This window comes from Penicillium malachiteum (assembly GCF_028827825.1).
Source record: "Penicillium malachiteum strain IBT 17515 chromosome Unknown utg000005l:1.0-9002435.0:326005.0-9005861.0, whole genome shotgun sequence".
NCBI lineage: Eukaryota > Fungi > Ascomycota > Eurotiomycetes > Eurotiales > Aspergillaceae > Penicillium > Penicillium malachiteum.
Genome location: NW_026643099.1, coordinates 4,187,317 through 4,198,561, shown reverse-complemented (window position 1 = coordinate 4,198,561; position 11,245 = coordinate 4,187,317). Strand labels below are relative to the sequence as shown.

Genomic DNA, 11,245 nt, shown 5'->3' with positions numbered 1-11,245 from the left:
CATCATTTGCCTTCTTGACTCGGACTTGGATTATAAGACTATCAACCTCTAGAGCAAGAATCGATCCTTCTGTAATACTTATCGACCACCTAGCATATCATACCCGATAACTAAATAAACATTAGGTCAGTGTGCTTCCCACAACTTGCGGAAACCACTTACCTCCAAGGATGCTCCACAAGACCATACTGGATCTCCTCAATCCACTTCTTCACTTTCAGAGTCACCGGGCCGGCCTCTTCGTCCTTGCTCAGGCCGCAATCAATCGTCTGGTCGTTCCATTGAATCGATCTGACGGACGAGACGATGACCGCCGTGCCCGCGCCAAACACCTCCAACAGCCGTCCTTCCCTTGAGGCATTGGCCAGGTCCTTCATGGTGATGCACGTCTCTCTAACCTCCACCCCCTCCGGCCCCAGTCTCTCCCTCGCCAGCTCCAAAATAGACGTCCTGGTCACCCCTGGGAGGATCGTTCCATCCAAGGGGGGCGTCACCAGCTCCGTCTGCCCGGTGAGGGGATCCACCCAGACGACAAACAGATTCATCGTCCCTGCCTCAGTCACATACTCCTCGCCCCGGCTTTCATCCGCCAGAAGCCACAGATTCTGCTGCAACCCCCCCCGCCGCCGCCTCTTCCTGCGGCACAATGCTGGGCGCATAGTTGCCCCCGACCTTGAACTCACCTACCCCGCCGGGCCACGCCCGGACCGGCGTTCGCGTCGCCTGCAACGAGACAGCCCTCATGCCCCCGGCGAAATAATTCCCCATCGGGCTGGCAATTACGTACAGCAGCGCCGATCGTGGCCGTGACACACTGATGCTGGCCTCCGTGCCCAGCAGCGTGGGCCGCAGGTAGAGCGAGTAACCCGGCAAGGCGGGGATAAACCGCTTCTCCAACTCCACGTACCGCGTCAGCATATCCAACACGCGGCTCTCGTTGAACGTGGGCAGCGCGATTCGCGCCGCTGATCGGTTAAGCCGCTGCAGGTTCTTATCTGGCCGGAACAGCCGTGCCTGGCCCTGCGGGTCCTTGTACGCTTTCATGCCTTCGAAGCAGGTGAAGGCGTAGTGCAGCACGCAGGCCGCCGGGTCGAGGGGCAGTTTGCCATACGGGGTGATTTGGGGGTTCGTCCAGCCATGCTCTGTTGTCCATTCGAAGGTCAAAATGTGATCTAGTTGGCGGCTGTTTGGTTAGATCTGGGGGTGTGGCTGAGGGTGCGTCATATCACGGGACCGAGACTCGACCTACCCGTAAACGCCCGCCCGAACTGCAACTGTCCGGCCTCAGGCGGGGGACTCGGCGACTGCGTCTTCTGGATGCGGAGGAATGGCCCGGATTGCGACGACGCGTGGCGACAGTGATAGAGTGAGGCCGTGCGGATCGGTTGGATCGTGCGAGGCAGGCGGGGGAGCAGATGATGTGCCAGAGCCATCGGTGTTAGGTTACTGTGGGGAATTTCAATGGGATGACTTGTTGGGAAGCCTTACTTGTATCCCAGGACGTTTGCCGATTGTTCATCTTAAGTATGAGGGTATATGTAGCGACAGTTGATCACTTGTGGTGATGCGTAGGATTTTTGGAGGCGAGAGGCAGTTTCAGACCGGTAAGTAACACCACCACACCCACGAGTACGGACTGGTAAGCACTCTATCACGCAATCTGAAGGATGAAGGAAGAAGGATACAGGTTGAAGGATGTGACTAGTCCGTAACCAACTTGATTACAGTGCTGGAGAATGACTAAGTCATTAGACTAACTACAGCCGCGCCATCTGTCAGTTTGCACTAGTCGTGGGATGCTGCTGCTATTTTTACTTGGCATTCCTGTCTGCCTAACAACACGGGGTCGAGGCTAACTGGACTGGGGTTACATAAATAAGCATCCAGGGTTCAGCGCTGCCTGATTCGCTGGGTCGGAAACGCTAGCCCAGATAAAGCTAAGCGGCGGCTGTGTGCCGCGCGGTCCGAACCAGGGTCGAAGGCTGAGTCTATCCGACGCTTGCCTCAAAGTAACCTAGCGTATCCGACTCTACCACTCACAGCACGCGGATCATCCGATGGCTTTCCAGCCGCCATCTCACCTCCAAACACCCACAAAGACACATACACCACGCAATGCTAAAATCTGACTAGTACCGTACCATGAAACTCATTTTTTCATTACTCTTTTCTCTTTGTCTGCAGGATCGCAGCAGCCTTTTCTCACCTGGAATGGTGCTGCCTGACTGGGCCCAGATTCGAAGCGCCCGTCAGGGGCCAGTCCCGGCGATCTCCCAATATCACGATGCGTGGTTGAAGCTTTTGGCGGGATTGGTTTTCGGTTATGTTTCTGCCTGACATTCTCCTGCAGACTATATAGTTTCTGTCATTCTCTGTCTCAGTAACACCCTTCCTTTATTTCCCCCCAAAACAACAGACCTCTCTCGCCACCATGAGTGCCACCACTACTGCTGTCACGGTGACGTCGGCCACGACCTCCAGCACTGCAACATGCGTGTCCGTCACCCCGGACAAAAATGGCTATGTGCCACCGGGGGCCTGCGGCAACATCGACATGTACGAGGCTAGCTTCGGCGCCGCAGTCTTGTTTTGTGTCTTGTTCGGTCTTACAACTGCCGTCCATGTTTTCCAGGCTTTCATGTTCAAAAAGGCATGTCTCTCGCCCCCTCCATCCGCCATTCGCACGCACATAGCTCTATACCCATGCACGCCTTCCAAGAAATAAACTAACCGACTTCAACAGCGCTACGCGTGGGTTGTAATCATGGGCGCGCTCTGGGAATTGGTCTCATCAATCATGGCCGCGCTCTTCGCCAAGCACCAAAGTTCTGACGCCTACGCCACGCCGCACACCATCTTCTTCCTGCTGGCGCCCATCTGGATCAACGCCTTCCTGTACATGACCTTGGGCCGCTTGATCTACTTCTTCATTCCGGACGCCCGGCTCGGCGGGGTCTCGGCCAAAACGCTTCGGCCAGACCTTCGTCTGGCTGGACATCATCTCCTTCATCGTGCAGCTGGTGGGCGCGGCCTTCACGAGCTCGACCGACGCCTCTACCGCCACCATCATGATGGGCGTGCACATCTACATGGGCGGCATCGGGCTGCAGCAGTTTTTTATCTTGGTCTTCACCGGCTTTTTCATCCACCTGCAGCGCAAGATGGCCGAGCTAGAGCGCACGGGCCAGTTGGACGCGGAGAAGTTGGCGCGCGGCAGCATGCGCTGGCGCTGGCTCTTCTTCGCCATCTACGCCTGTCTGTTCCTCATCACCGTGCGCATCGTCTTCCGCATGGCGCAGTACTCCCAGGGCACCGACCCCAACAACCCCGTGCTCACCCACGAGTGGTACGAGTACGTCTGGGACGCTACCCCTATGTTCTTCGCCCTGGTTGTGCTGAACGTCATCCACCCCGGCCGCGTCTTGCAGGGCCCTGACAGTGAGTTCCCGCACGTCAGCCGCCGCGAGAAGAAGCGCGTCAAGCGCGAGAAGAAGGAGGCCAAGCTGGCCGAGAAGAAGGCCCGCAAGGACCACAAGCGCCACCGCAAGCACGGCAGCGTCGCCTTTGATCTGCTCGATGCCCAGGAGCTCGGCAGCACCCCGCGTGGCTACGATGCTGGCGACGATGCTGGGTATAATGCCGGCACCACGGTAATGCCTGCGGCTAGCGGCGACAGGGCACAGAGAACCTGGTATGATCAGCAGGGGAATGAGGTTAGACGGTGATTTCTTGGTGGGTGGGGTAAAACAATTTGATGTGATATGATTTGTCTGATTTTTGCGGGCTGGATGCTCCTTGCTACCGTTTTCCTATTTTAATTACCATTGTTTGTTCCAATGCTCATAAACCGTCATTTCCTTTTGATCTGCGAGAGATACAACATACAGATATCCAGGCGGTAACACTTCAAGATGAGTGCGTGTTCGGGAGATTACTATCTTCTTCTTGAGTCTTTTTGTCCTCTTCTTTGTTAATATCCATATCCCACGGCAGCTGTTGCACATAGTTGATCAAGTTGTCACCAAAACCTATCTTCATCTAGTGCCATACATGTTCTATCAAGTTCAAGTTTCCGACTCTACAACAATCTCAACTAGAACATTGTTCTGCATCCTGCTTAGGGCATTGCTACTGACCATACGGGCAGACAAGTCTAGAATGACGATTCTGGCCTATCTACCGCAACTATTTCCGGGCATTCGATGTACTGTAGTTTTCAAGAAGTGGAAGGGAACGACAGGATATAATGAACTGATAGAATTTAGACTGTATTACCGATAGCCATGAATAAACCCGAAAAGCCAACGCCTAAGCCCTTTCTCTACTGCACAGTCACCTGCTCAACCGGAACTGCTTCAACCTGAGGCCCCTTCGCCGCCTCCTTGACAGGCTGCGTCTGGTTCCTGGCTTCTGGATCCACCACCTGTCTCAACCAGCCAAACGGATCCGCCACATCGCCCTTCTGGATCGCCTTGAGCTTGATCGACAGCTTCTCGCAGACACTCCCCGGCTTGTCGCTGGTGTTAAATTGGAAAAACTGCTCCTTGGACCGGTGCGTAATCGACCGGATCGAGGTGAGCATCGCCGCCGTGCCAACGGCAATCACCTCATCAAAGAAAGCAAGCTCGTCGTAGGGGATCTGCATGCAGTAAATCAGCCACAGCCACACACGCACCAAGGTGTGGTATGGAAAGAGGGAAGCAAAACACTCACCGGCCGAACCTCCACCCTCCAGCCAAGCGACCTAGCCAAGTCGATCACGCTCGTGCTCGTCACGCTCTTGATGACACACTGGCTGTTAGGCACGACCAAGGTATACGGCCCCTCCGCCCTGCCATCACCATACTTGATCCCCACGAATCCCGAGGTACTGAACTCATCGATCTCACTGCGCGTCCGACTATCAAGGTGCAGAGTGATGCCGAACCCCTCCTTGCGCGCCTTGTCACTCCACTTCAGCACCGGCGCGTAGTTGCCGCCGACCTTGACGTTGCCAACACCCACCGGGGCGGCGCGGTCCAGCTCCTCCAGCACCACCGCATCGACAGGGAGCGTGCCGTGGTAGGCGCAGAACGGCAGCGTATACACGCAGAACTTGTACTGCATGCCCGCCGCCACGGGCATCCAGCCGCCCGATCCAAACGCCAGCGGCCGGATGTACAGCGCCGCTTCGGTCTCGTGCGCCGGCACGAATTCGCTGTTGCGCGCCACGGCCAGGTTCACCGCGTCCCAGAACAGGGGCCCCGGGATGGATGGGATGGAGACGGCTTCACACGACCGCTGCATGCGGAGCCCGTGGTCCGTTGGACGGAAGACTTGGATCTGCCCGCTTTTGTTGCGGTAGGCTGCACGGGGTTCGCAACAGGTCAGTGACTGCGAGTTGTGCGGGTGGGGGCATGATGGGGTATGGATAGGATGAAGATAGGGCTATAGGGGGTGGTGTACCTTTCATTCCCTCAAACACTTGCTGGCCGTAGTTCAGCCCTGGCGCCAGGCCGTGGACGCGGAGGTAGTGGTCTTCTACAAAGACGGGATCCGACCATGTGCCGGTTTGGAAGTTGAAGTCACTTTCCACGTGGCCGTTCACTGTACTGGTGTGATTAGCTATGGTGTTCTGACTAGAAGGATGTGGGGGTAGTGTGTACCGTCCAAGAAAGAGACGCCAACCTTCTCCCATTCTGTGTCACTATGTCAGCCATTGCATCAACAACCAGGAGTCCAGTACAGCATACCGATATTAGCTGCGGGCTCAGCGGGAAAAGTAGACATGATGGGCTGGACGGTGGACTGGACTGCTTGGGTGCTGGACGTGAGAGATGATAGAGAGCGTAAGGAGTGAAGTGAGGTGCTTTGGTTGCGATCTATTGTACAACAGAACGTTACAAAGCGCACTTTTATAGCCGAGTGACTGTTCCACACTGACCAACTGCTGCCTCGCTAGGAAAAGGCTCTCACACAGCTCGAAAGAAAGCCAAGTCAAACCATACTATCCTCTACACTTCATCCATCCTGCCTCGCCGCATTCACCCGCTGTTTTCGGTGCTAGGGCTAATTCTTAGGGGCCTTTTTCGTTTTGGCTTCCTCAACCCAGGCTTTGTCACAGCCTTGTGCACGTTGCTATATTTTTTATTTTGATACGACGATCGAGCATGACCCACTGAACACGAGGCAAATCCCGATCCCACATGGCTTACTAGCATGGAGCAAAAGAAAAGAGTACAAATGAAAAAGAAGGCACGTATCACCTTCATGTACGCAGCAGTCGTGTATGGTATTTTGCGGTCAGTTACACCGCAGGATCTAATCTCAGCTTGCAGCGATCAAGCCTTGGTGGCCCGTGACGATTCGGCCTCAAGGGATCCCCCGAGATTCCTGTCAGGCCGGCTGGAGAACTGATTCGTGGAAGTATCAGTCACGGTAGTATTGAAGGAAGATGGAAGGATCGGTTGTATCTGCCATGTACGCCGCTTTTTGGCCAACTCGGGGAGTTGGCCAGCGACACATCTTAACCATTGACACATCTTAACCACTTGGTATCTTTTATATGGGCCCACCATAGAAAAAATACATAATTCCCCTAATTTTTCAACTGCAAATTCTTCGTGATTTTTAGTTGGAACTTTATGATTTAATGATAGTATAAGGAATTTTACAACAGTCTATTTTATATTTCTAAATTAATTAATAAAAAAGAAGACTATATTACATACTAGTATAGAATAATTCTTAATAGAATATTTTCCTTAGAAAATTTTACTATGGGAGAATTTTAATATAAATTTAAATCAATTTTTGATTATATTTCTTGTATTAATCTATATCAAATATATAATTCTTTACGTAAATTCCCTTTTAATCAAAAAAAAAAACTCATATCCTCACTAGACATTCTTAAAAAAATTCAAGTTAAAACTTTTCGGTGGTCATGCACCTTTTCTATGGTGGGCCCATATAAAAGATACCAAGTGGTTAATACGTGTCAATGGTTAAGATGTGTCGCTGGCCAACTCCCCGAGTTGGCCAAAAAGCGGCGTACATGGCAGATATTCACTAAAGGTGTGGGTCTCAGCTCTGTGGGGTTGTTAGGGTTGTGGCGGTTACAGCGATACATACCATACGACGTACAGTAGGTACATTATGGATGTATTACAGTACATACCTAGTAGACAGTACAGTACGGGTGTCTGTTTCTGTACCTGTAACAAAACGCACAGCAATCACTGTTACTGCAGCTTGCATGCAACGAATCATGCAATATAAGCACTAATATCGATAGAAAATTCTTTGTAGTAGATGCAGCATCAGAACCATCTGCAGCATCCTGCGACATAAGCACTCAACCTGCGGGGGATACATTAGACGGACTTGTAATCGAGTCGTCGGAGCCGGAGCATGGATGGATGGCTTTGTGCTGGAACGCGCACGAAATTGCCAATCCTGCAGGAGTTTACTATAGCCGGTAGTCGATAAACCAATTCGATCTGTTCGTCAGCCTCAACGAAGTACAATCGTACGAGGGGGGTAAGAATCCATCCGGGTACAGAGAATGAGGAATGTCCGTCAGATAGTAATGCCTAAAGAGATCCCATCTTGCTGGCCAGTGGCATCGAGACTCACCAGGTTGCTTCCGGCTTTGTAATCTATATAATCGCCCATCTCTGCGCGATGCACTTCTCCAACCAGTAGAACATAGCACCCACACGCAGCACACGCACGCACACATGCAGTTGGCAATGCTCAACCGGACTACTTCCCTCCTTTCCAGCGCCCGCCGCTCGGTATGCAGTTCCATCGGTGGCCTCAGGCAACCGAGTCGATTCCTCGCAACGACGGGATCGCCGCTGCAAGAATAGTATGCCATCCATCCCCCTACCCCACCAACCTGCCTGGTGCGCGTGTGCGGCCGATCATGGTGATCCTAACAGTGTCATGTCTTAGCTTTGTGGTTGTCTTCAACAAGCAGAACGCACAAGGGGCGGACCTGTCCCAGCGTCCTCAACCCATCGAGTTCAAGAACCGGGATATTGTCCTCACGTTCGCCGGAGATATGCTGGCATCGCCTGCGCTGGATTCGGAGTCGGACCCCGCGGGGACCTTGGGAGCCTGCTTCGCGTGCCAGGCGCCTAGTGAGGAGAGTGTGCTCAAGGCTGTCCAGGCTCATGAGAATGCTGTCAAAGTAGGTGATGTTCTGCAACGGACTTGTGTGAGCAGCTCGGTAGCTAATGTGGGTGTAGGGGCTGTGGGACGTTGAGTCGGTGGAGATTTCTGCGCTGGAGACGATCCATACGGGGGATTTTGACAGGGATGGTCAATAGATGAGTTTCTTGTATCTTTTGTGGGCCTTTTGGGGTGTTTATAGTTCTGTTCTGTTGATTTGTGTAGTTCCCACAACGTTGTAATGATAGTACATTGTTTGAGGGTGTATCAAAATCAGTGGGAGAGCTAGCTTACTATCTGGATAATGTCTACGAACATGCGCTTCCCTGCAATGTGGAAGCTTCTAGTTGAGTTGCAGTGTTTCGATTTCTTGTATGCAGTTCAGTATTTGATCTCAATGCCTCAAGTAAGGCAGCTCGGAAGGTGCATCAAATGGGAGACGTCTGATCCTTTGAGCTGGGAGCAGTCAAACTCGGCTATAGCATTAAGGTCTTTGAAGCGCGATACGGCTGACTACCGTTATTCTCGATGATACAATGTCTCCCAAAGATCCCAAGAATCTAATATTTCCAGTTACCGATAGCAAGAAGATAGCACTCTAATGTCTTCATTCAGGTATCTTGTCTATATACAAGCATCCGACACATAAACTGCACCCTTGACCGCTCGCCTCTGCACAAGTCACACAGCTTATTGATCAGAAATCTCTATATCTCCCCAGCACAGCTGACTCTCTAAACTTCGTCAAAGAAGGCAAGACCTCCAAACCAGAAAATCCGCCAGCAACCGCCATGCCCTTTTGGTTCTCTGCCTCAAATTGCTCCTTGCTCCAACCCACGGCCCCCTTCTGATCTACCACCGTACCCTTTTCACCTGCTGGCGGTAATAAGCCACACTCACGTAGCACCCCCCTCAGGCTTGACCGTAACCCTCCCCTCCTTGAACACATATCGCGCCAGCCCTGACGCCAACACAAACTTGGCGTCCGGGTCTCCCCTGATGCTCCCATCACTTGCAAGCGCCCCCTTCTTGACGAAGTAACTCACGACATACACCCACTTCTCATCCCACGCCAGCACCCGCGACCAGACCTCGTAGCGCTGCAGCGGCTTGACCTCTCGGTGAAACAGGCATGAGACGCCGCCCATGGCCATAAGCAGCGGCCTTTTCCGGTTGGTGATGCGCGGCATGGACGAGGTCGAAATGACGTGCTTGAAGTGCGCCATCATCAGCTGCGTGCGGTTGATGTCCAGATCAGAGAAGAAGGTGCTGTTGGACTTGTGTAGGTTGTAGTCGCACTCAATGATCGGGTTGGCACACTCGGTGACCAGGTAGCTGTACACACGGGGCCGGCCCTGCGCGTCGACCAGGGGCGCGGGCTGGCGCGAGCGCTTCCAGAGCAGTTCTGTGAGGAGGCCTTTGAACAGTCGGTACTGCGGGGGTGGGATTAGTGTCTGTCTGTCTGTCCGTCTGTCTGAGGTCGAGATCTCAATATCTGGTGGGAGTGCAAGACGAGAACTTACATGCCAGACGCCGGGTAATCCCTTCGCATTAGAGAAAAGAAACAACATTCCTGCGCTGACAAGCACCCTGTTCAGGGTGAGGGCATCCCAGGTCGTGCTGAGGAGGGTCTCGACGTCGCCGAGCGACGCTGGGAGCTGGAACATGGTTGCGCTGTTGGAGAGTGGAGAGTTAATGGCTGGAGGTTGCGGACTGGGAAGGACACCACACGGGACAAAAGAGAGATCAAGCAATTCCTTCAAGTCGATCACGCTCAAGGCCATAAAGTCGAAGGTCGAATGAAGTGGAAATTCCTCCGCTCGCGTAAGCTGCACCACATTTTTCCAAGTGTCGGAATTGGCTAGTCTCAGGCGTGAAGGATCTCCGCGAAGTGACGGAGCAGCCCGGATTCTCAGCCTGACTACGGAAGGCTATAGGGGCCACAGCTCGCATACCTATTTGGGACTGGTTTTTAGACCGCTTCTAGCACCACTTTTACATGTCTTGTAATCCAGGTGTTAGTAGTTTGGGATTTTATAAACTACATCGAATTTGTAAATATTTACAGTATAAAATGTAAGGAATTTGAAAGGTGCGCTGTGGTCTTAGAGGACTGAAAACATTTGGATTATATATGTATGAAAATATTTAGAATATTTGAAAGAGAAGGGTACTAGTCACTGTCTATAGGTATTAGGATATGGAATGGATCTATATGTATAGATATTCAAATGTTGTAAGGAAACCTTGGAACATTTTGAATCATCTGTGGACCTAGGTAACTTGGCTGACTACTAGTAACTTCAAGTTGAAGCTATATTTTGGCCTAGGGTGGGTATGTAGAGTCTAGGTAGTACTCCACTAATAGCTTTATCCAGATTCCTCCTAACAACTACCTACCAATACCAGTTGACCGTGACCAATTTCAACCTCTCCATAGCACTATTCACCATCATAATACCATAGAAATATAAACCCATGTGCAATCTAAGCAGATCCATCTTTTAAATTGAACCCATTCTCCCAGCTTTATAATTAATCCGTTATGTCGCCAGGTTTTTGACAAACGGTATTTAGTAATTTTATTTTCTGCCGCGCGGCCCAAATAGACATGCGAGCTGTGGCCCCTATAGCCTTCCGTAGCCTGACCAAAGGATCTTTTTAGCGTCTCTGCAGGATTCTGTCGGATTGATTTTTTGATTTTTTGATTTTTACGTGATGTACTGTAAGTATGCCTTGTACTGTGAGTAATGACAGTAATAACTGTGGAATATATGACGCTGAAAAACCATCAAAAATAACAGTAAATGACGGCTAGGGATGAGAATGTAAAATCAGTAAGTATCGTAAATTAGGGCTCGGCTCGACCGTATTACCAACTCTCATCCAACGACATCTCCTTGACTGAACCAGACTCCTAGCTTCTTTGCCAGCCATTCCTGTAGGATCTGGCGGGTATGAGCGTAGATTGCTAGAAAAGACATATGTCTCAGGTCAACTGGCACGGTGACTCCCAGCTTCCCACTAGCCAGCCTGCTAGGACGCTAGCATAGCTCTAGACTTTGGCGGCTAGGCGCAGAAAGGAGCA

General features: G+C 51.8%; 5 protein-coding genes across 5 annotated transcripts; 2 read left to right on the top strand and 3 right to left on the bottom strand.

Annotated features, from left to right (window-relative positions):
* Nucleotides 1–97: 97 nt before the first annotated feature.
* N7483_011569 (uncharacterized protein) lies at nt 98–1,433 on the bottom strand (the record flags this gene model as incomplete). Its single annotated transcript, XM_057094996.1, has 5 exons — nt 98–110; nt 163–636; nt 688–723; nt 788–1,172; nt 1,250–1,433. The coding sequence occupies 5 exons, from the start codon at nt 1,431–1,433 to the stop codon at nt 98–100; spliced, it is 1,092 nt and encodes a 363-aa protein (XP_056940967.1).
* Nucleotides 1,434–2,431: 998 nt separating this feature from the next.
* Nucleotides 2,432–3,725, top strand: N7483_011568 (RTA1 domain-containing protein; the record flags this gene model as incomplete). Its single annotated transcript, XM_057094995.1, has 3 exons — nt 2,432–2,650; nt 2,744–2,953; nt 2,979–3,725. The coding sequence occupies 3 exons, from the start codon at nt 2,432–2,434 to the stop codon at nt 3,723–3,725; spliced, it is 1,176 nt and encodes a 391-aa protein (XP_056940966.1).
* Nucleotides 3,726–4,321: 596 nt separating this feature from the next.
* Nucleotides 4,322–5,677, bottom strand: N7483_011567 (branched-chain amino-acid transaminase; the record flags this gene model as incomplete). The annotated part of the gene is made up of 3 exons (XM_057094994.1): nt 4,322–4,639; nt 4,714–5,345; nt 5,446–5,677. 3 exons carry the CDS (start codon nt 5,675–5,677, stop codon nt 4,322–4,324), a joined length of 1,182 nt encoding a protein of 393 aa, XP_056940965.1.
* Nucleotides 5,678–7,721: 2,044 nt separating this feature from the next.
* N7483_011566 (uncharacterized protein) lies at nt 7,722–8,315 on the top strand (the record flags this gene model as incomplete). Its single annotated transcript, XM_057094993.1, has 3 exons — nt 7,722–7,852; nt 7,939–8,176; nt 8,235–8,315. The coding sequence occupies 3 exons, from the start codon at nt 7,722–7,724 to the stop codon at nt 8,313–8,315; spliced, it is 450 nt and encodes a 149-aa protein (XP_056940964.1).
* Nucleotides 8,316–9,053: 738 nt separating this feature from the next.
* On the bottom strand, nt 9,054–9,941 carry N7483_011565 (acyl-CoA thioesterase; the record flags this gene model as incomplete). The annotated part of the gene is made up of 1 exon (XM_057094992.1): nt 9,054–9,941. One exon carries the CDS (start codon nt 9,939–9,941, stop codon nt 9,054–9,056), a length of 888 nt encoding a protein of 295 aa, XP_056940963.1.
* Nucleotides 9,942–11,245: the final 1,304 nt, after the last annotated feature.